The sequence below is a fragment of the Rhea americana genome, unplaced genomic scaffold (genome assembly GCF_003343005.1).
Source record: "Rhea americana isolate MKP2758 unplaced genomic scaffold, rheAme1 scaffold_103, whole genome shotgun sequence".
Lineage (NCBI taxonomy): Eukaryota > Metazoa > Chordata > Aves > Rheiformes > Rheidae > Rhea > Rhea americana.
This window is the reverse complement of record NW_028185073.1, coordinates 2,814,044-2,839,199: the sequence shown is the minus strand read 5'-3', so window position 1 is coordinate 2,839,199 and position 25,156 is coordinate 2,814,044. Positions and strand designations below refer to the sequence as shown.

Here is a 25,156-nt window from a genome sequence, read left to right as displayed (position 1 = left end):
AGTGAAAACTCTAAAGTGGTACAGACTTCTCTCTGCCTGTGGCTTATTTATCTAAAAGGATAGCTTATATTAGGAATTCTGTTGTACTGGATGGCCTGGTTCTGCTTGAGGTTTAATTTCATTAAGGATTTTAACATACTTTCTAAAATGTAAATGCTATCTCATATACTGTGCATAATGTATGATTTAAGATGTTTTTGGTCTCATTTTTAGAGTGAAGGGTGAAGAAATGTAGAAAGATGGTATTTCTTGCTTGTGTTTATATGTGACAGAATAATGTAACCACATTTTTGTTATATAACCTTAACTTTTTAAAGACAAATAACCATGCTTCCAGGTCACTATTGAAAGATTTTGTCATTTGACAGAAGAATTAGGTTTTTTAAGTGCAACTACCAGAGCTTTTCAGCTTTGGTAAGACTAAACATTTTATTACTAGCTATCAGTTGTCACTCTGATAGTTCATATTCCACAGTAATTCCTGATATGTGACTGTTATATATGTTGGAATATAACAGCTTATTAGTGCTATTTGATAGTGTTTTTTTCTTACTTGTGTTACTTGTGAGTATGGGTTTTTTCTGCTTCAAACAGTGGATATGTCTTTAGGAATAAGTTACTCTGAAAGTTACTTTCTGAGTGCCCTTATCACAAAAGAATAATACCAAGGAGACAGCCAGAAGTGGAGGTATATCTGCAGTGACCTGATGTGTACTATTGAAATTATAAATTCCATCTGTTTTATCAGTTCTATCTATCAGTTCTATCTATGGGAGTTAGTTCTATATATGGGAATAATGCTCATGTCAACAAGACTGCAGTGCTATGAGAGAAAAACATACTTTTACCAAATGGTCAGCTGCTCACAACTGAATTCTCTTAGTATTTTGAGAGTTCTAGCGTTAATTAGCTGCTGTTTTGTTTTATTTAACTAATTACAGGACAGAAAGTGGGGTGGGCTTCAACACTTTGCAGTTTAAATGATGAATACATGACCTTAGAGTCAGGAAGACTAAAACCCATCTGGAATTAAACCTGATGAGATATGGGAAGGACATCAAGAAGGTCTTTTTGTACTTAKACGCTTGTGAGAGCCTTGGGAAAATGTGGACCTGCTACCAAGTGGGACAGAGGCCCTGGTTAAAAAGGACACGGAAAAGGCCAAGGTACTCAGTGCCTTCTTTGCCCCAATCCTTATTGGTAAGACCAGCCTTCAGGAATCCCAGGCCTCTGAGATGAGAGAGGAAGTCTGGAGCAAGGAAGACTTGCCCTTGGTAGAAGAGGAACAGCTTTGGAAACATTTGAAGAGACTGTATATATGCAAGACCATAGGACCCAATGGAAAGCACGTGCGAGTCCTGAGGGAACTGGCTGGTGTCATTACAAGGCTGCTCTCAATCATCACTGGCAGGTTGTGCTGACTGGGAGACGTTTCTGAAGGCTGGAAGAAAGAAAACGTTGCTCCTGTTTTTAAGAATGAAGATCTGACAAATTTGAGGACAGTTGGCTTCACCTCGATCCCTGGGAAGGTGATGGAGCAACTAATCCTGACTGCCATTTCCAGACATGTTAAGGACAAACGGGTGATCAGGAGTTGTCAGCATGGATTTATGAAGGGGAAATCATATGTGACCAGCATCATAGCCTTCTTTCTACCATGAGCTAGCTGGCTTGGTGGATGAGGGAAGAGCAATAGATCTTGTCTTCCTTGACTTCAATAAGGCTTTTGACACTGTGTCCCATAACRTGCTCATAAACAAGCTGATGAAGCGTGGGTCAGATGAGCAGACAGTTAGGTGGATTCAAAACTGGCTGGACGGCCAAGTTCAGAAGATGATGATCAGTGGTACAAAGTCTAATAATAGGTGTACCCTGGTGATCTGTATATGGTCCAGTTCTGTTCAATTTACTCATCAGTGACCTGGATGAAGGCACAGAGTRCCTCCTCTGCCACTTTGCTGATGATACAAAACTGAGAAGAGTGGCTAAAAGCTGTTTTTTTGTGCTTCCATTCAGAAGGACCTTGACAAGCTGGAGARACTGGCAGAGAGGAACCTCATGAAGTTCAATAAAAATAAGTGCAGGGTCCTGCATCTGGGACGGTCCCCTGCACCAGTACAGGCTGTGGGCTGACCTACTGGAAAGCAGCTCTACAAAGAAGGACCTGGGAGTCCTGGTGGACAAGTTGACTGTGAGCTAGCAATGTGCCCCTGTGGCAAAGGCCAATGCTATCCTGGGGGGCTTAGGCAAAGCATTGCCAGCAGGTTGAGGGAGGTGATCCTGCCCCTCTACTCAGCCCTGGGGAGGCCTCATCTGGAGTACTGCATCCAGTTCTGGGCTCCCTAAGACAAGAGAGACATGAAGCTACTGGAGAGAGTCCAGCATAGGGCTACTAAGGTGATGAAGGAACCGGAGCATCTCTTTTATGAAGAAAAGCTGAGAAAGCTGGGCCTGTTCGCCCTGGAGGAAAGAAGGCTGAGTCCGGGGAGGGGGGGTCTTATCAAAGTCTATAAATACTTTAAGGGAGGGTGTCAAGAGGATGGGACCAGACTCTTCAGTGGTGCCAAGTGACAGGACAAGAGGCAACAGCCACAAACTGAAATACAGAATGTTCCACAGAGCCTCAGAAAACACTTCTGCATGGACAGAGTATTGGAGCACCAGAATAGGTTGCCTAGAGAGGTTGGTACATCCTTGGAGCTACTTGAAATGTGACATGGTCCTGGGCAGTGTGCTCTAGGTGACCCTGCAGAGCAGGGGAGTTGGACCAGAGAATCTCCAGAGGTCCCTTCCAACCTCACCTATTCTGTGATCTTTTATAATAAAATTGGCAATAAAAATCTTTGCTTTCATACTTAATAAAAGCTTTTTGCCTGTGTGCCTTTTTGAATGCCAGTAGCTGTGCAAATAATTTCTGGATATTTCTCAAGAAATAAAATAATCATTGTAGTGAAAAAGTAATTTTAATAATTTAAATAGCCACCAATGGAATTGACTCCTAATAAATAATCTGCTGAGCTCGGATATGGTTTGTTCCACAAAGATATGGATAGCAGTAACATAAGTGTGTGTTGATTTGTGACTAGAGCTTTAGGATGTTTTTCTACCTTTCCTATTATCTAAAAGCTATATGTGAAGGAATTACATGCAGTGAGAAATTTTGCATTTTTTTAAACAAAATACCTATTTTCTAAATTTCTTGAGAAAACACTATGATAAAAGACGTAAATCAGATTAAAACCACTCTAACCAATATGACAACGTACACATAGGGGAAGTGGAGATGYTGCACGTTTTTATTAGCTGCTCTTTTGCTGGTAGCAGTGATAGTGTCCTTAGCGGCAAAAGCATACAGATATTGAAGAACTGCAAAATCTAAAAATTGGTGGGACKTCTGCTGTGCAAATGTGTTGAAAATATCAGAGTACACGGGAAGAACCTTTTTCGTAGCCACAATGTTCTGATTCACATTGAGACTTACTATCATTTCTTGACTAAGTTTTATTAGTTTAATGTGTTATGCTTTAGACTTCCTGTAGATGCACATGTAGCTGTATTCTTACTAATATCCAGCATGTTACTCAACTTCAGTGGCTATTTTAACTTTGCCATTCTGGTGATCTTGAAGTTTAGGATATGCTTGTGTATTTTTTATAATTTGTGTTGTATAAATACAGAAATAAAAAAGCATGCACACGTTTTGAAGAACGTAAAATTTAATGCTGTTTAGGAGAAATGAGGCATAATTCTTCAGATGTTAAAATGCATTCACTGCTATTTTGTTGTATTTGAAATAGATCCTAGAGAAACCAAACTGGACATGCAAACAATAGTATAGATAAGGATTGTCCCAGCAGACTAACAGGCTTTTTAGAATTGAAGGAGATCAGGAGTTTTGTTGCCATGGTTTAGAAGATGGAAGGGCACAGTGGCATTTTTTTAAAAACCTTTAAGGACTCTTGGGTAAGGAAAAGTATAAGGAAGCTAAGAAAGACTCTTAGAAAAAAAATCAGCAGGGAAATCTTAATGCTCTGAAAAGCCTAATCTGTATTTGTTCATTGTTTTCCCTACCAGAGATTGTGTTTTTGATTTCCTGCCTTCCTCTCATATTTCAATGTGTATTTCTTTTATGACTGAGAGTTTTGGGGTTGTATTTTAGTTAATCTGAAATATCTTTTTGTGCTAATGCAGAAGAAAGGAGCTTCCACTGTCTCTTTCCCTGTGGCAGTGTGCTAGTCCCTGCAGTCCTGTTAGAGGAGCAGTGGTTTGGGGGGTTGTTCTTTATCTGTTTCAGGCATAGTTTTCTAGATAGGTAGTTCTCTTTAAGCTAAACTTGCAGATTTTGTCTGAAGTGGTCTAGGGAGCATTATTCTAGTATAGCAGCAAACATGGTAAAAGACAGCTGGAAGAAATTAAGTGCCATAGCTATTTGCAGTCAGAAAGTGTATCTATAATTTTATGTTGTCACAGATATATTTTGTATTTCAGAATCTAGTGTCTAAAGTTCTAATGTTGGACCATGCAGTTTTATTCAGACAGAGTTGCAGAAAATCAGACCTTCTGTGTGTCACTGCACTGTATAGAAACTTGAGTAGATCTCAGGCCTGTTTTCCMCAATGTACAGAACTGCTTTATAGAATGCCCCCAGTGTACAAAAGACAATCATCTTAATATATGGCTTTTTTGGTCAGGAAATTGAACTGTTCTCAGTCTATATTTTTGATTGATACATTTATACAACATTTGTTTGTTCTCTTTAATATACCAAATTTTCAAAATTTGCTAGTGTCTACTTTTTATTTATCTGACCAACAATGGCACATTATTTCCCTCCAAAAGATGAAGCAGAGAGGAAGAAAGGGGTGAAAGTATAGATGCTGAAGTGAATAGCTGTTCATACACATAAAAGGCAGTCAGAGTGAATCAAGACAGCATCAAAGCCTTCTCAAACTTTACTTGAGATTTGCAAGGACAGGAAGGCCTAGTATTTACTTTGATAGTAAAACAGTTCTTAGGCAATGGTAATATTAGGGCAGAGATAGTAATGAGATTTATGTGAATGAATACAACACATGTTCTTTTGTGAGCAAACTATATCCATGTATTTATTTCCCACATTTCTTTTAGTAATAGTAAAAAAGTTTCCCGACTCATTTAGACCTGTGAATCTGATCATATTCAGTCACAGATCCCAGATGACAGTCAACTGTTCTGAAACTTTTCTGTTACTGCAGTTATTTACTAGGGACTAATATCTTGTTCCCTACCTTTCTGTAGTTTGATTTAGGTATGCAGTCATGAGCTTTTAATAAAGGTACAGCATCTGGCTGACTGTCTTTAAAAGGATTCTGGAGTCTTCTCTGTGATTTTTTCCTACAAATAAAGCTAAGAAGCCCTAATTGTTCRCCTTCTTCCTACATATTTTCTGGCCTGGGTATACTCTAAATACATGAAAGAAGCATAACTTTTTTTTTTAATGGTCTTCACCTGGAAAATTATCTCCAGTTTGGCAATGTTTAACCATTATTTTTAACCATTATATTAGCCATTACTTTGCAGTTACTCATTTTCATGATTTCTGTTTTGTTCCAAAGAGATACTTGTAATGGTACTGCTGCACTTTAGATTTGGCAGAACCTTACACAGCATTCCTCAAGTACTGAACAGTAAGCAATATAGTAATTTGTTTTTCCATTCACAATAAATCCTCAGAAAACTATTTAGTGTTACTATCTTCTAGCCTGGAATTAGACTGACTGTGTGCTGCTGCTTTTCTTTTATGTCCAGCATATCCAATATCTTTGTATGGGAAAGATGAAAAAAAAATCTGTTTTATTTCTTGTGTTGCAGGATGTTCATTGGACATTTTCACTACAAACATCACAGTCTTGATAGAATATTRCATTTTAATAATTAAAGCTACAGTATTTATAATCTCTGTTCCTTTAGTTGCTTGTATAATTTCAGATTTCAGAGTATTTGCTTGAACCAAAACAGGTGTGCGTTTGTGTTGAAAGAAATTTTGAAAAGAGAGTTCAGTAGACCCAAATCTTATTCGTAGCTTTTTCCATTTTTTTTAATGGCTAGGTCTCACTCTCTGCAAAAAATAAAGCTCTTTTGTAAGTAAATTAATTTTTCTTTTGTCAGACCGCTCAATCCTGAAATCTGTAATAACACACATGGCTCTGAGACATTAATGAGGCTATGTTCAGTATTAAATATTTCCAATATAGGTCATACTGAAAGTTCTTACTTGGTTTCGGATTAGATATTAAGTTGAAAATGGAAAGAGAAAATGCAGATGGAAAAGGCACAGTATCATACYGAGGAAGGAGGAAAACAGAGCATTTTGAAACTACTTGTGTTTTTATGGCATTTGCTTCCTAGGTACCGTTGATTGCATTTGGATTTCTTTAGTAAGTGCAGAGAGGCAGTAGAGGAGGTGAAAACCTTTACTGTGTGTTTGATGTTACCCATTCCTTCTGAAGAAGACTTTAGCATTGGTGTACTTTGATTATGAATTTATTGCTGAGACCTGGAGAACGGATTTCGCACTAAAAACTGATATTAACAGGATTCATAGTATATTAAATCAAGTATTGTACATGTCCTTGCAAGATTGTATTTTAGTTTCCCTAAACATTTTAGTAGTCAAAGAAAGGCTTCTGAAGGGCTTTTTGTTGTTGAAGAGTTTACAATAATTTCTGCTATTGCTTTTCTTGCTCTGAAGGTTCCAAGTAGTGTCTATTWTTCTGTCATTTATAAGTTACGATTCTGGTTTGTTATTAACTGTCTGCTTTTGTAATAATGTCAGTACAAATAGTTAATGTTTAAAATGATGTAACCAGGTGAGTTTTATGTTTATTTGATTTGCTATGTACAGCCAACAAAACTATTYGAGGTTTTAGAAGTGGAATTACGGTGTTATGGGATGCTGTCAATAAGGACATATCAGTTGCAGTCTTTGACATGGCAGCCAGGTAATCTGAGTGTAATGAGGTAACTGTTCATTTTATGCCAGTGTAAAGTATRTATTTTATATATATATATTATATTTTTAGAAGTTACAGCACTCTACTGAATTGTGTGTGTGAATTGAAATAAGTATTTTATCTATCAATGATAACAAAAGCTGAGATGTTGGTTGGATATATCCCATTGCATATAGTTGCTCAATTACAGAAGCTAGGTCTGAGAAACAAAGTTGAATGTGTTGTTTATTTTTATTTTTCAGAGGCCCAGAAGACACAATAAATGACTGTAAAATCCTTTTTATAGAGGAAATGTACAAGATTGAAAAGCCAGGAGCTTATCCGTTGACATTTGGGGATGGAGATTTCAAAAGTATGCTTTTTTATTATATGAATAGGAGCATAAGWTAAATATTTGAATGGTATTTCTTTAAAAAGCACGAGGATCAGCATGTAGAAATAATAATTTAATAACTGTTTTATGTGTTCAGGAAAGCAATAACATAGAACCCTCACTAGATTTAGAACTCTTACTAGATTTCGGCTTCAAAAGTATTTTTATTGTAAGATGACTTTACTACATGACATATTTAGATAGCATTTTAATGCTATTGGTTCTGATAAGGGAAACAACGTACAGCTGATAACAACCTCAGCTGAGTTTCTAGGCTGGTTTCCAGATCACCAAARCTACTATTACAATTGATGTGTTACTTAGACTTCTTTAGTCTGTAATGCTGCACTTTAACCCTCTCATTATCTGAGAATGAAAAAAGATACGGAACTTCAGAYCAAAGCTGCTAGTGCTATCAAAAAGCAGATACTTAATGTTTAGATTGGCCCTTTAAGGCACCATTCCTTCTCATCATACCTCCCSCTGCAACACAGGAAGAGGTTGATGATAGCATATATAAAAAGTAGGGTGATATTATATCCGAAGTTTAACAATATATTAAAATTAGATGTTTTGTAATAAGACGATTTTTATGATGGAAACACAAAGAGGTTGAGCTGCAGTACTATTAATAAATATTACTGAATTAAAAAATCAAGCAGATTTACCATAATTTAGGCTTCTGTTATAATCTGAGGACAGGGTGTTTCAGAAACTTTTTGTTTCACTGTCAGTGCAGAAGACATAATGTACTTACAGTTTATTTGCACTCATCTAAGTAATGGCTGTTTTTTGAAGTAGCAAACACCATTTGCCATAGTATTTTTAAAAGTAAAAATGTAAATTTCTATAAATGAATTTTAAGCATTTTTTTATTATTTATGATTTACTTTTCTGAGATTSCTAAAAGAATATCTTAACTAGTTTTCATGTGCTTAAATTAGCTAAAATGGGCATGAGTTGTAATTATTTGTTTAGCTGTTACATTTAAGAGTAAGATAATTATTTTGAAATTATTTAATTGAAATTCTACAGCCCAGAAAAAGAATAGAGATTAAACGTTAAGAAATTAAGAACCTACRTACCCAAAAGTACATGGCAAAAGTTTTATGCAAAACAGAAATAAGGATGAGTTACCAACTTATGTTACTATAACAAATTGGAATCAATATTTATACTAAAAACATGATATAACTTCCAGCAAAAGAAGAGAATATGAAATAATRTAGGCAACTAAACTCTACAGTGTTGGTAGGCATGAGCAGACTCGTCTCTGACAAATGGTACAGATAAAATCAGGGCGTTTGGGTTAACWAAAACAGTTCAAAGCAGAAATTGGAAAAATTCAAATCATGTTATGAACCTGATAGATTGTATTATGTTTGTATATAGAATAAAGTCCAAAAAGAGTTTATTACTAATCTTTACYCTGAGAATCTGGTTTTATAACAGAAAACAAATCACATAGGCCTAGACAACCAGCAGAGATAAGATATATACAGAAAAATACGCAATATCTTTTTGGCTACTGATCATCTAATGAGGTAGACAGTTGARTTTCTTGAGGGAGGGCTCCATCATCAATTTTAAAATTTTTCAAATGGGAGACCAGCTTTAGTCTGATTTTACTTGAATTGATGTTGACACTCYGGACAAGTTAGTGAGTTTTTCCCAGCTGTGCTGGAAATACCACAGAAACAGCCATGTACAAATTTGTCTTCAGGTGTTTCCTTTCTTTTCCAACGAAACCTTGAAGAGAAGTCTCAGACTAACAGATCACTTCCATTCTCATACACAGCATGCAGAAAAATCTAGGCTAGGCTTCATTAGGCACACTATACTGAAAGATTTTTCGTTTCTTTTAAGTGTGTCTTCTGCCATTGAGGCTTCATTAAACAGTTAATGCTGGTGGCATTAGACATTTCTCTTACAGTTTTTAGGTCAGCGCATCTCACCAGACTTTCTACCACCAGACCTTCTAACTGTAGCTGCTAATTTTCTCTCTTAAGTAGTTCTTCTTGTATGTTTTTCTGCTTTTATGTTTTTTTTGTTTTAAATAAAAGTTAGCAAACCTCAGTGTTCTAGCATCTCTTCCATTTGTGAAGACAGAATGCTGCTCAGGATCACACAGAGGGATTGTAGATAAAGCACAATACTTGGCTATGTAGTCCTCCTTTCTTAAAAGACTTTGAGGACTGAGATATTCTTAAACAGTTACTCTGTATGGATTCAATTTTCTGTAAAGTCTTTTCAACTGGGAGAACATGTTTTTTCCCTAGCAGGAAGAGGCAGGGATTTTCCCAAACCCTTAAGTCATTCCTTTCCTGCTCCATACACTTAGGGAACATTAAAAAAAATGAAAAGGTACTCAAAACTCTTCTGGAATCATCAGGAAGCCATCTTATCTTCTTCCATTCAAGAACTAACTCATAAAAGAGATCTCTACTCTGGCTTGCATTATCTAATCAAAAATCTTCAGAGAAAAGGTTTGTCCATCCAAATGAGTAAGATAATTGAATATTGTAGTAGGTGCAGAAAGCCAAGAAATGAAGCTGTAAACTTGCTAGTCAGGCTGAGGAAAGTTATGTAATTACCTTTTCCTTTTTCCCATATCCCAAACTTCAAGAAAATCTATGTTACTAATTTCTCCACTATTACTATAGCATTTTGATCCTTCAGCTTCTTACTTCCAATTCCAAACTCTAAAATAGGTTTTCTGGTCCTCCTTGTTTTCTGATTCAAAACTAACTTCTTTCAGGTAGAATGCTATTTTCAGAGCAGTTTGGATAATACAATAATTATCATATTGTCTAGTTCAGGCTCAGATTCACTGCTATGACCTTTCTAGGTGATTTTCATAAGGAATACATAGATCAAAGTTGTTTCCTTCTGGTGTCTAAGTTCTTTGACCTGTGATCAAGATCTTTTCTTCAGCCTTCTCTCACTACTTTGGAACTTCCAGTTGCTTCAGGCATTTTCTCTGTAAATGTTCTCCGCTATATATAAGCGATGTTTCTTCACCCTCCTCTTCTGTACCTTCTAGAACATTCTGCCTGTGGAATGTTTTTCCTCATCTGTAAAAGTTTTTTTTTTTTTTTTAATTAGCTGAGGAGCCAGTGGGAGTGGGTTTCTTTGGCTAGTGGAGGGGACTTAACTAGTTCAAATATGCAGAAACAGAAATTCAGCATTTCTTTGTGTCTAACCAAAACTTCTACTGGGARACAACTGGTGATCTGAGGTGGTGTATGGTCTTAGACTATTGATTCTTCTATCCACTTTAARCAAGGGGGAAGAGTGTTGTTCCAAATTGTAATTAGATCTTCATTGTACTTTTATCCATTTCTGAATTAGCATTTCTTCATAACTGTGTTTAAGAAGACGAGAAGAATTAATATACAAGGTGCAATCTGTGCAGGTGGGGTGTTGCAGGAGAGGGGAGAAGTCAGTGAATCTGCTGATTGGTCATTTTCATTTCTGTGGAAGAAGAAGAAGAAATCCCATTAGTCTAGTTAGCCAAATATTTTATTGTACTGAAAAAAACTAAAGAAAAAATTTCAAGACAGCAGTGTTCGTAAGTAGAAAGAGTTGTTTCATGTTAATATGCATTTTCCTRAAATATGACATTTGACTTTTTTCTTTGTTACTGACAGGAAAGAGTGGCCCTGAATGCAAGCACTGTAGGGCTGATCCAGATAAGGAATGCCGTTTTTGCTCTTGTTATTTGTGTGGTGGAAAACAGGATGCTCACATGCAGCTCCTGTGTGATGAATGTAATATGGCTTATCATATATACTGCCTGAACCCTCCCTTAAGCAAGATACCAGAAGATGAGGACTGGTAAATATACAAGGATGATTTACTTATCTATATTGTCATTCTACACAAGGTACCTCCTTTGTTATTTGCTAGAGAGAGTCAGCACTGAAGAATTTTGTAATTCTGGTGTGTTTTTGACCCTTCCACTTTATTTAAAAATTCACATTTTTTGTTAAGGTAACTTCTGAAAACCATTCGTAAACTGCTTGTAGTAAGAATCAGGATATTGAGTTTCATTATATACAGTTTCAAAAAAAAGTAGGTTCATTTTATGATCTCCTGTGACATTACCTGATGTGATTTATATTTACCTTCAGTGATTTTTGCCCAGCCTTTTAATTTTTGTTCAAGCTTTATTGCTTGAACAATTTTTTTTTTCTCCTCCTTTTCCCCTTCAACCTCTGCCCCTATGTCATTCCTTATTTTCTGGTTGCCTCTACTCAATTAATTTCTTCTGCTGCAAGAGGACTGCCACCTTACTGTTTTCAGTTTCTAGTGCCCTGTAGTCAGTGATCAGCAAAGTCGAGCTAATGGGCATTGTTATATTAAGATAACTTTATTTTGGAATGAATCTACATGGAGCCCCTCCATGTTCATTAAGCTGATCTTTGGCTGAGTGCCATGTTTCACCTTTATCTGCAGCTTACACTACTTGTATTTGTAGCTGGCCTATAATGTRTATCAGATGCTAATCCTCTATAARCAAATAATAAATAGAATTTTATTTTAAAGCTTTTGATTACATTGTATCAGTAGATATTTAAGATGCCTCTGGATACAGTTTATGGAATCTCTTTGGACTTTTAATTAATTTTATGGAACTGTAYACTTCAAGTAAAAATACTAATTTAGTTTAAGTGCTTTGGAAATTTTAACATTTTCTGGGAATAAATAACTCAGCCTAATGTACCACAGTGGCTGCCACATATAAAGTACATTTGTTTGTTGGCCAGTACCTAATGCTCTGCTTATTTACTGAGATGCTGCAGTTTTTCCAAACTCCGCCTCTGTTTATGCCAGGATGTGATTTAGCAATAGAGGATATTAAGATTGGTAGGCGATTCCCATTGTACATTTAGCTTCAAGATACTTTTGTTGCCAATTGATAATTGGATTCTGAACTGAGAAGAATTTCATTTCCTGTCTTTGGAATTACTGACTTGAAACACTGTCTAGAAAGTATTTCGGTACCAACCGGAAATATATATGGCCCACTGGGACTAAATACAGCATTTATTTGAATATTGTCTGTGTGCCTTCCATTTCTTGATTACATGAAATAATTACAGTATTTATTCAGCAGTATGTATTAGGCAACACAYAAATCCTGGTTTCCCAAGGTTTTCTGCTGTCTGGTCAGGTTGGTCTTCTCTGCATGACATCWTCTTGCTTCGTACTAATTGTTAACATCAATGAGTTGAAATCATATGTTGGAAAATATTCTCAACATTGAAGTACTTTATTGTTGATTGTAGTCCTTAAACAATATTCTTACTTGAATGCGCTTGATCTTTGGAAGTTATGGGCGAGTTCTTTTTTGACTTCTGTCATTTAGAGTATTCAGTTAGGCCAAATACTATTTACATCTGTCCTCTGAAAGTACGCATCTGTTCTTCTTCAGTTGCCTCTTATTCACAAAAACAACAGCTTTAAACYGGTACTGCCACAGTCATAAAGTCTGTTTATAATCTAATAAAAAAAMCACATGCCTTGAAACAATGCCTACCTCCAAGTCCTTTGTTCTACTCCAAGAAAAWCTTTATTCTGTCTAGTTTCTTCTGTATCCCCAAATGTATGACAGGTTAGACATCGGGGATAGTGATACTGAGATCTCTCTAATGTTGATTGTTTTATGCTAGGATTATCTTGGACTGTTGGATGCTTCAGGTAATTTTCCAGATCAGACATTGATACTCTAATCTCACTGACACCTGTTCTTTTTCAGGAGCTTCTTTTGAGATGTTATTTTGAGTTACCCTACTTACATCTCAGAGACCTGCAGAGAAAGTTTGAAGAATACGTCTCTTTTCAAAGTGTTGTAATTATTACTGATGTCTCCCTAGACTCTTCCAATAATGTAACCATAACTGCATTACATACATCTCCAGGACTGTTTTCAGCCATAGAGGAAAAAGCCTTAGTGTTCTGTATAGTCCCAAATAAAAATAGAACTGATCAACAACACGGTCTTGTCATTGTGGTTTAAGTACATATTTAGACTCTACAACCAACATTTCTGGCCAAAAGATTATGAAATTCCACAAGTTGTAGAAATCTGAGTGATAAAAATTAAATACCTTGAAAAAATTGTCGAGCTATTTAACTTCATTTTATCTGCTACATTACTGTGTGACCTTCAAGATATATTCATGTAAGCAGATAGCTGGAACTATACATGAAATCAGTAGGTGAGAGATGTAGAGTTATAGAACTAGCTCCTGACTAGCTCTTGTTAATTTTAACATTAATTTTAATTGCCAGCCCTGTGCAATCTCAGTGCTTAGTAGTATGTAAAAGGACTGCAGTTATACTGAGCAATGCATTGTCYTCTAACAGAAAAATCAAGTCTGTGTTCTTTCTCCCTTTTTCTTGGTATAGTAGCAAAAGGACAGGGCACAGTCTGGTCTTTTAGTATCTTGACAGATCCTGTTTGTTTTAGAAGTGAAAAGTTTTCATGTTCTTTTTTTACTATAAAACTTGGAAGATTCTCTGAAGGGGCCAGGTCTGCAGTTTCGGAAATGTTGTTAGGATACTTTTGTGGAGATAGAGTCACTCTATATGCTAAGCTGTATTTAATATTCTGTRCGATCTGACTTTAAAAATAGTAACTTATTTTCCAATCATGAAGCAGGAAATTTCAAAGTTATATTTGCCTTCTTGTGAATTTACATTATGTCATGTTCCTTGTTTTTACTTAACCATTGAATAGTCTTTTTCAGACAATTGTAATGTTATACACAAAGTCTTAAAGTGTTAGTTAATTTCGATATCTTGTATTATTTCTCATTCCTTTTTTATAAATATAACTTCATTGTCTTAATAGGCTTAAGACCTCTGTTGACATAATGAAATCCATTCCTATTGATACTATTTGGAGTTTTGTAATAATTTCACTGTAGCTAAAATTTACCCTCAGATAATTTTATGTAAACCTGTTTCATAACTGTCCATGAATTAGTTATTTTTTTTTAATTAGCAGCAGTGCTCTCCTTATGTGTAACTCAAAGAAGTCAGTTTACTGTGAAATTAGGTTAATGTCGTTTGTATACATACTGCAGCCATCTTTTGCTGCTCAGGTTGTGTGCCTTAGCCAAAACGCAGGACACGTGATTTTGAAAAAGTCATGTCTAGAACCATGCTTTATATCTGCTATCTGTTGTGCCAGCTTGCATTAGACTGACTCTGGCACACTTGCAGAAACACAAAATAACTTAAACCATATCTCGTTCATTTTAGAAGATGACCTCTTGATGCCAGCATTCACTGGAGAAGGCATTTTGAAATCTTTGATACTGTTGTTGTCTGTAAATTTCTGGCACTTGTCGTCATGAGGCAGGCCTTGAWATTTGAGCTTTGAGCTACACTTCTTATTTTTGTTTTAACCAAGTCCTGACATGGAGGCTTATCTTGTAAAAGAGGAGACTTTATTAGGCCTCTTAATATTCTCAGGGAAAATTYTAAGTTTTTCTCATCCAGTGTTTTAAAGAGCTATCATCTAATAATGGAACTAGACCTTTTATCAGTAGAGACTCCTATGTAAGCTTCTAACTTAGTTCCTCATCCTCTGATCTTAGATTTTTTTTCTCATTAACTTCTCCAAGTAGGTTTGCAGGACTCTCACTAGAAGATGGATTGAGTCCATCTCAGTCTGAGAGGAATGATGCCATCTGTCTCATGCTTTGGCTGAGATTGTTTTACGCTAGCTTGCTAGCAGTAAGATGAGCACATTTCCTTTCATTCACTGAGGCCATTGTGGTCTAACAGCATGACATCTGATACCTGATTTGTGTACAAAGACTACCTTAAATGGGTGAGATAGATTAAAATTTGTTATGAAACTCCTAGATAGAATTGCCTGTGGAGAGCAGGACACCTGACATCCTTCAGTATTGGAGATAMCTACTGAACTGAGTGGTCACTTAAATTTCATCCATGCTATACCTTTTATGAAGACATGAGGAAACCATACATTTAGAGAAGCAGAAAAACCTGTTCACCTGAGTAATCTGTGTGTTATTGTAGGGTTATCTGTGAATGTGCTAAAGAGTAAGGGGATATTTCTGTTTAGAGTATGAATGTGCAAGTACCCATGTCATCTGAAGAAAAGTCAACTATGCAACTGTAACTGGACTATTTGTGTTGTCCATGTGCACTTTGGTATCTCTGTTTGCCATTCAAAATGGCATAGGTCTCTTTACCTTTCAACTGAATAGGCACAATCCAAAAATGGTTGTTTAGTCTGTTTTCTTTCAATTTTTAGAATACTTTAATAYTACTTTTTAAATAAAAAGTTATGTCAAGTATTTTGAGAGTACAKAGATCCAGGTGTTGAGCTGAGTTGCAAACTGACTTCTGCAATAAGGATCCATTTCAAAATTAATGGTAGCTTGCATATAAGAACATGGTTTGAGGGAGCTCCCTTCTTTATGGAGGCATGAAAACTCATACACAGGCAATCATTGTGAAATCTGTTCCACAGTGACTCATTCCCCTTTGATTCTTTTATTCACATCCAAATACAGCAGTGAACTAATAAATCCAAAACTGTAGTGCTAGTAGTAGTAATCTAAATGTATTATCAATGTTACTCTAGATCAGACTTCCACCATTGGCGTATGGGCCAAGCTCAGTCCACAGGAGCCAGAAACAAGGGCAGTTGCCTTTGCATTGCCATTCCTGGAGCWGGATAAAAATGCTGTTAGAAGCAATAAAAGGACCAGTGTGCTCTCTTTCTCCCTCTGCTGTCGTCACTGTGTAGTGGTATCTCTCACTCTCCTATGATGGTATCTTTGTGTTAGCTGGAATGAGTCCCCCCAGTGCTGCACAGTCCAAAGGACTATGTCAAAGTGGAGCTTGGAAGCGCCTTTGCTGTTTGTTCTGCATTGAATATCATTCCACCTGTCTTAGGTGTGGTGAGGTGGTGTGCACACGTGTGTGTTTGTGCRTGCACACTTGTTCCAGGATGCCTTGGCTCTGATCCACATTCAGCTGTCTGGAGTGGTATTTGGTGCAGTAGAAGAAAATCAGGGTAGAGTGGGCAGAATGTAGAAAGAAGCCGTGAACCTTTTTTARCAGCACGCTAATGTCAGTTATCTTTTCCCTCACATGATCTGAACAAAAGAGGACAGAATGAAAAGGGAATACTGGAAACGTGRGGACCACTCAGGTCATGTGAGAAGGAATAGTGAAATGTTTTGCCTCTAACACTCTACCTTCAAAAGAACGTTGAAATGCCCTGTTTTAGAAGCTGACAGTATTTGAGTATTTGTTCTTGTTAGGGTTTTTTTTCAATTTGARGCCTCAGTTGCTTAAGACTGGTATATATTTGCTAGCTTGAAAATAGTTAGGATGAACAAATTGACACTATTTTGGCTACAAGAAATGTATTGCCATTATTATGAAGTAATTGAGAATTTACTAAAACCTTTTTTTAGGTATTGTCCTTCCTGCAAAAATGATTCTAATGAAGTTGTAAAGGCTGGAGAAAAACTCAAACAGAGTAAAAAGAAAGCAAAGATGCCATCTGCCAGTACTGAAAGCCAGAGAGACTGGGGCAAGGTAGAGTGTGTTTTAGAAATAGCTGTTACTCTGACTGTTCATGTATGTGCTACATCTGTAATTATACTTTTATATGCACACACAAAATTCAGTACTGGATTGTACAGACTATAAAACAAYGTTGAATCCTGCCCACAATCTACTGAAACTTAAAGCAGCTAAAGAATTGTTAAGGTGACTAGAGGTAAAACCAAAAAAAAAAAAAAAGAATAACCCCCAAAATGCCCATAAGTACACATTACTTCATTAACATTATTGTTAATATATTTTTAAGTATGTATTTGTAATAAGTAGATTTATTAGCACATGCGTCTGATTTTTCAAATAGCCTTGAATATTTTAAAAACTAATTAATTCTCTCTGCTGTGTTTTCAGGGCATGGCCTGTGTTGGTCGCACTAAGGAATGCACTATTGTTCCTTCTAATCATTATGGTCCTATACCTGGTGTTCCTGTTGGGACGACCTGGAAATTCAGAGTTCAGGTATGTTTTTCTAATATTAACTGTAGTTGAAGTAAGAAAGAATAATAGGTATGAGTTGAGCACAAAAATTATTTTGGATTGATAATTGTCCTTTTTACCAGAAGTAAAAAAATAATGCATTGTAATCATAATATTGGAAATGATGCTAATTCTAGGAAAAAATGAAGAATGCTGATTTTACAGTACCACTTAAGAAGAAGTATTTTTAAGTTTTGAACTATTTTTTAAGGGAAAGTCTGTCTGGTTAGGATGCTGATGCATGCTCACATGCTAAAATTCAAAAGGGGATAGTAATTAGTGATAGAGTCAAATATCTTACGAAGTCTTCTTCCTGTGAGCTGATAATCACCTTAGGTGGTGTAGACTGTAGATTCCAAAACGATTATATTGTATCACTGTACACTACCTATTCTTTTTTTGGTCATACATAACTGATACCTGAATCTTATTTTAGGCTGATGAGTGGCTCAAACCAGCATACACCAGTACTGCTACTGAAAGTAGCAGTCTGTTCAAYCTTTTCTACTTCCTGCACTGTCCCATTTTCTGTCTTGCATTGTCCCATTTTCTTAAACTCTAYGGTAAACTAGATTAGTAACAAATGTGACAGAAAAATAATTCTTTTTTCGGAGTTGGAGGAGGTAACTTTTCCTAATCCACTTCACTTTTCAGTTGTACAGAGGGGCAGRAAAGAACAAAGCAGAAAGAATGGGACAAGCATCTTTTTGTACCAATACTGATTTTATGTGATTTTGATRTGTCCAACAAATAGAAACCTTACATCCTCACCCTTATCTTGGCTAATATCGCAAATCTTTGTTTTATCATTTATTTATTGTTGTTGGGGGGGTTAGTCAGGGAAATGGGTGCTGCTTTATTTTACAAATCTGTWAATTCTGTTATGTAAAAGAGTGCGGTTGAGGAGTATTTTCCATGATATCCAGAGAAACAGAAATAAGTTTTTTTTCTGTTTGTGGAGGGGCATGGCAAAARCTGAAATCCTCTACTGATGTTCTTTCTAAACTTCTTATCACCTACTGTATTCTTAGAAAAATAGATATTTTTAGTACACAATTTGTAGAAGAGTACACATGCCAAGAGACTTTCCTCTTGTGGTAGTGTCTTCCAATACTGACTGAAGAATTCTGACTTTGAAATGGCATGCAAGTTTTAAGGCTGAAATGATTAACAGAGGCCTTTTGGTTAGCAACAGTTTTCAGTTTCTCTTCTTGGTGGAACTCAGAAGGAGACAGCTGGAAACTATACGAGTTCTTTGGATCTTTTCTGACCTACGTTTCTATCATCTACACTATCATCAATACAGACATTAGAAAATAATGGACCAAATTAATTTTTTATTGTAAAGTTACAGTGTTCATTACACCAACACAAAACTACTTGGCTGAGAGGAAAACTATGKTTTTTGTTGTTGACTTCTCTGGTTTTGATGAATGTTTTTGTGAAGGGAATAAAAACAAATAATTTAAAGTGCATCTGTAATGTTTTTAATCTTTTTATTGGCTTCCATGTTAAGTCTAGTCTCATAAATCAGGGAAGCTTTCAGAATTACTTAAGTGAACTTAAATTTTCAGCATCAAGGTGCATTCCTACTGGTTCAGTAGTGATAAAAGTTAAGTTTACCTTTTTGTTAGAAATTCCATTGGTGACACACAAGTTCGTAGTTTTACAGGTATTTCTAGTACTGATAGCAAAAAATAACATAATTAGCTGTTTCTGTCAGAAAGCTGAGAATGCTTATAAGGAAGAGATATCATAAAGCAAGTTACTATTTGTGTATATTTATTTAATTTTGGCTACAAATTAACTATTTCATACTTCAAATGTTTTGGGAAAAAATGATTGAAAAGATTTTTACATAGCTAAATTATGCCTTTTTTCATTCACTCTCTCTCATTTTTGTCTTTTGTATGAGAAAAGGATTTGTCTCACCATGAGACTTTAGAGATAGTGGTTTCTTACTTTTGATTTGCATGTTTTTTATTACGTAAACTCTTTTCGCTAGATGGAATTTGCTCTGTAGAGCATCTTTGATGTGAATTACTTACCTAAGTTCATCACTRGTGTGAATCACTTACTAGAAATGTTAATTTAATTCACAAATCCTGAAAGTGAAAGAAGGGAGGTAGGAATGAATGAAAGGATATTTGATAGAGCAGGAAAGGGAGCATGATAGCAGGGTGTTCTTATACAGCATACTTGTAAACAATCTGGAAAAACTAGCAAGTAGTTGACAAAGTTGAGTGAGAGTGCTAAGTGGCAATGGATAGCAAACATGGGAGGTGCAATTCTAAATTTACATACATTGTGATGGACTCTCAACTACTTATTTAAGAAAGAAATCCCCTAATAATTCTGAAAATATGCACTCTCAGTGCTCAGTAGTGATCAAAAATGCAAATTACATTAAAATTATTAAGAAAGTAAGGAGAAGAGAAAAAGAAGATTGTGAACAACGAGGATGGTTAAAGGAATGGAATACTTTTCTTTCAAGAATTAACTGAGAAGACTTTTCATTTTGGAAAAGAGATTGTACCATATGCAAAATCATGTACAGTGTTGAAAAAAGTAATTAGAAAACAACTATACATAGTTTTGTGATGCAAAAAGAGGAATTATCAAGCAAAACAATCAGGTGTCAGATTCAAAATGAACAGTAGYGTTAGTTCATATGACATACAGTAAYATTGTGAATTCCACTTTTAGATACTGTGAATTCAAAGTTTACAGTAGTTCAGGAAGTCCTGACCACAGACAACTGGAAGCTGAGAAGTTAATGCAAGGACGTATCACTGTGTCCTTGCATAGTTTTCACATTGTGCACAGGTGTCTGCTCTTGAATGTTGTCAGAGGTAGCATTTCTGGCCAACTGGGTCTTTGATGTGTTACATTATTATGAGAGTAGAAGACTATAGCAAAAGAACATAAACTTTTACTGAGGTTACTCAAAAGTGTAGGCTGGGAGAAAAGGTTCAATAGCTGGAGATGCAGCATCAGGAAAATAAAAAATGTTCGGGTAGGAAGGTTGCTCTCAGAAAGGCTCTTAATTGTTTTTGCTGCTGGGAACATTAGTTCTGGTACACTGTGTTTAGTATCATCCACCTAGAAAATACTTAATTTAAAACTTAGAGKTTTTTTTTGTTTTGTTTTGTTTTTTTGCTTTTTAAAACTTGGTAGTTTGAAGCAAGCTGTGAAAAGATGATACACTGGAATTTTTTCCCAAAGAAGAAAGTAAACCTTTACATCTTCTGTTGTTGCCACTGTCCTGTATCGTCTTTCCATTTTCTTAGGTGTTTTATTTTGGGCTTTTCTTTATTAAAAACATGTAAAATTCTCACCTGTCATTGTAGTCTTATGTTAACTATTTACACAGACGTCTCGTACATTTTTTTTTAAGCAGAATGTTGATGGTAAAAAGTGATTGAAGATGGCTGATTCTTTGGGAAGAAAAAATCTAGAAGCTGTTTTTTTCTGTTGCCAGGTGAGCGAAGCAGGTGTTCACAGGCCCCATGTGGGTGGAATCCATGGACGTAGTAATGATGGAGCTTATTCACTTGTGTTAGCTGGGGGATTCGAAGATGAAGTGGTAAGTCATTTATCCAAGCCATTCCTTTGTTTTGTTATTCTAAAGTATTGAAGTTTGTACAGATGGAGAGTTTATGTTCATTGCTGATCTTAAAATTGGTGCTTAAGCAAATAGGACTATGCAAAAGAAAACTACTACTTACGTCAAATCTAGTAGTTGTTTAGTATTTTGAGGAGAAATATTTAAGCTATCTTCTCTTAAAGGGTATTATAATGCTTATACTGACACAAAACACCTCAATTACAACTGAATTTTATATTGGTTAGTGGAATTAAATTTCAGTAGGCTTTCATTATCTGAATTTATCATTATTCAATATCTGATACTATACTTACATGCAAGTTACATATTTTAGATTCTACTTCGGTCACTGTTTTTATTGCTTCCAAGTCAATCAAGCAAATGAATGCCTTTTCCGGGGCTTACTTTACTCTATTTCTAAATACAATGTAATGTATCTGTTTTACATTGTATCTGTATCCTTGAAGTAAGGATAAAACATGCATGTTGTGAGATTCTGTGAAGTTYTGAAGGTTCTTGACTCCTATGATCAGACCTTTGAGAACTTCTCAGGACAATTCACAATACTTTGTATTATCATCCTCAGAGGAAGATATTGGAAAAATTTCTGCTTTGATGTCAACATCTAAGTACAGTAACCAATGCAATTATACTGCTAAACAAAACAAAAATGTTTTTGTCTGACTTACTTCTCATAATGACCAAGTTTTGTATATAATTAGATTACTATTCTCTGTAATAAAATAATGTTTACGTAAGGTACATCCCTTCCTGCAGTTCTGTTCCATCAGGTGGGATTTTGAATCATGCGTCAGGTGAAGGATAAAGCAGTAAGCAACTTGTTTTTGAAAACATGGTAGCTGTTAATCACAAAGAACAAGGCGTTGGAGAAGGAAATGAAATAAACATCTGAAATAGCATCAGGATGTTATGTATTCTTTGCCAACAGCACTTACCAGCTGCTGCTGCTGCAGGGTATTGCCTCTGAAGGCGTCTGTCTCTCTCTGTTGGACAAGTCACATGAGGAGGTACTTGGTGTTGGTACATTGCTACATCCTTGGAGTCAACTCCAACCCAACCTCTAGGACCTTAGCCATTGCATCCTAAGAACACTGTTGCTCAGTAGTTGTAACTACTAGCTTGGGATGCTGCACATTTCTTTTTTCTTTCTTTTTTTTTTTTTTTTTTTCCTTTTGATGGTGATACTGATGTGTTAGCCTTACTTCTGCTGCTGTAATTATTCAGTCTATAACGTTTAATAAACTTATTTCGATCATTTGCATGTCTTCCAGTTTGGCTAAGTGATGTTGTGAGCGTGTGTTTTTATGGGCACCTAAGTAATGTCACAGTCTTAATGACATATAAGATTTGAAAGAAGCATTGCTGGAGAAATACTGGAGGTGCTACCCTAAAAAGCTGTGTGAATATCAATTTTTTATTTTTTTTTGTAGAGCTGTAAACTAAGGATTCAGTAGAAACCCCTCTTTTTTTCCCAAGGTGCATTTTGTTACAAACTTTTCTTCAGTTCTCTTTTCACATATCTTTTTTTTTTTTTTTTTTTTTTTTGAAAGAGCTAGAAGTAAGAATCTTCCAGGAACACTCAGGGAAAAAGCCAATTCTGTACTTCTAAATATCCTAAAGACACTATCTCTTTTTTCCAATTAAGCTTTTAAATAAACATTAAAATAAAATCTTCTGCTCACATCTAGTCACTTATTGTATAAGAGCAAGRTATGACAGGTGACTTGCTCGAATTTTAGTAGTGTGATATAATTACTGTGTGACTGAGAAATAAATACATTTTGGAAGACTGTGTGTTTTACTGTATGTTTACAATCTTTCTCAAACTATTTTTGCACACTGCTAACATGCTGCGTCTTAGTGGTCTTCTTGTGGCTTTAAGATAACAGTTCACCATTGGGATAAAAATAATTGCAAAAAAATATACTGTAGAAATAGAATTCAGTGTTCAGCTTCCAATTCTTGCAGTTTTTATGCTATCTCTTTGAAAGGGGTATGTATTTTTAACCTAATATTTTAATAACAAAAAGTTAGTTTATGTATATTACTTGATTTAAAATACAATAATTATAATAGTTAGCTTTAGAATCTTGCGTATGTTAATACTACAGATCTTCTGGTCTTGATAATAACCATAATGGGAACATCAGCTGAAGAAATTGTGATAATTTTTTCATGAAGTTGAAATCTGAGGACTATTTCAGTATAAACTAATATTTATAAGGATCCAGAACACCAGGTATTAGCCATTAGCAATGATTATGCAATCACAATATTCAAAATTAAAGTATTTTAATGTGTCTGTCCATCAAATCAAATAGGTGAAGAAATGTCACTTTTGAGTTGAAAAGTACCATTCTAGTTTGTTTTTAAAATACAAGGGTAAAAATGATGTTTATTTACTTTTGAAAGTTTCAAGATCCATATTTCTGCTGGTTAGAAGTAGTGTTATTAAGATGATAAATTAATTGTCTTTTGGTGTAGTCGGTTCAATCAGAATAAAGATTGTTTCTTCTTTAAGAGATTTTGCATATGGGATCATACGGGAAATCTAAGAACTGAGATTCAAAATCTCTTGGAGCATGATATCTGCTGGGATCATTCACATTCTCTTGTAAAAGATTTTGAGGGTATAAAAGTGAGTGGACTCTATAATGACTTAAAAGAGACCCCAAGCAAATATATTTGTTGCTAAGATTCCTTGATTAATTTATGTCAGAGCAATCTACTTCATGAAAAGGTCCACTGCCCATTTTGAGTGTGCAGTGTCTTCACATCAATCTTTTRTTTGAGTAATCTGTTTCAAGGTGTCAGAACAGCTACTGTTGCATTTCCTTGAAATCATCCAGTTGCAAATAAGTGGTATTTAGCACTCTAGATTTGTCTGAGCCTGAGACGTATCATGTCTGGACCTCTGCTTCATGTTCATTGCACAGTGAAAATACTAGATCAATTCCAYGGGGTGCAATTCTGCCAGTGCCATGACTGGTGAACTGCGTATTAAAATGACTTTAARTCAAGTGGCAACAAGAGCTTCAGGTCAGACTTTTTTATTTCCAAAGATCTGAGTGACTGCTAGTCACAGTGGCAGGTATGTTTTATCTGCAGCTATACTAACTAGATTTTGAGTTTTCCTTGGTCGCCTGAATCCGATGTGAGCCTTGGTATCTCTGTGCTCAGTACCAAAGAGAAGGATCCTATATAAGTTTCCTGAAATAGGATGCCGTACTGCTAAGGGAACAGGTCCTTTCAGATTTTCCCAATTCTCTTTATATATTGAGAACCCAACATAATAAATCTGTTACAGTCATTGTACTGTGAATCTGTCCATTGTGAGCCATCTAGATTGATTTTTGAGCTTAAAATCTGACATTTACTCTCCTGAAACTTGCTATTTTCACATGCTCTCAGCTTTCCAAAGTCTAAGGACCCTGCTAGGTTGGTATCTACTTAGAACTCCAATGTAATGTGAGACAATTTGTGCATCTCACTATGGTGATAGCTACTGAATATCTTCCTTTTCACTCAGATTTGTTACTTGTCCCTTTTTGCTACTTCCATACTCAACATTATTTTGTTGGGAAATATCATTAATATTCACACTTGCTTTCTGATGGTGTTTCAGATTCACAGGACAGCTCCTGTTCTCCAACAGTCTCGACTCGTCCATTCTGTTCCATATTGTTAACCATCAGTTYGTAAAAATTGCTAATATGAAAAATTATCTTTCTGCATAAGTTTCTGAAATCCTTTGTGTCTCTTTGTGAGGTCAAAACCCCTCATTTTTTCCTCTGTACTTGCATTGTATTGGCAATTATTTTAAGATCTTGAGAAGTTTTTATTTTGTCACATAGACCMTTTCTGTCTTTTTTTTTTATTATTAGTGTTACGTCTGTCATAGTAGACTTATTTGTCTACTTCTCTCAAAATTAGTTTGGAACCCTTGTCCATATTGCTCCTATCCATACTTTTTCTTAATATTACTTGCTTTCTGAGAAACATTTTGTGACTTGTGAATACCTTAGGTTAAGGACCCAGGTCTCTACTTTTTTTTTTTTTTTTTTTTTT

General features: G+C 35.6%; 1 protein-coding gene across 3 annotated transcripts in view; it reads left to right on the top strand.

Annotated features, from left to right (window-relative positions):
* The window catches only part of UHRF2 (ubiquitin like with PHD and ring finger domains 2), a 94,586-nt gene that overhangs the window by 54,631 nt on the left and 14,799 nt on the right, over positions 1 to 25,156 (top strand). For all 3 annotated transcript variants that reach the window (XM_085307172.1, XM_085307179.1, XM_085307186.1), the window contains exons 5-9: positions 7,235 to 7,344; positions 11,016 to 11,202; positions 16,836 to 16,959; positions 17,335 to 17,442; positions 20,942 to 21,046. In XM_085307172.1, the coding sequence (XP_085163298.1) occupies positions 7,235 to 7,344; positions 11,016 to 11,202; positions 16,836 to 16,959; positions 17,335 to 17,442; positions 20,942 to 21,046 (634 nt within the window). The remainder of the gene's footprint in view (positions 1 to 7,234; positions 7,345 to 11,015; positions 11,203 to 16,835; positions 16,960 to 17,334; positions 17,443 to 20,941; positions 21,047 to 25,156) is intronic.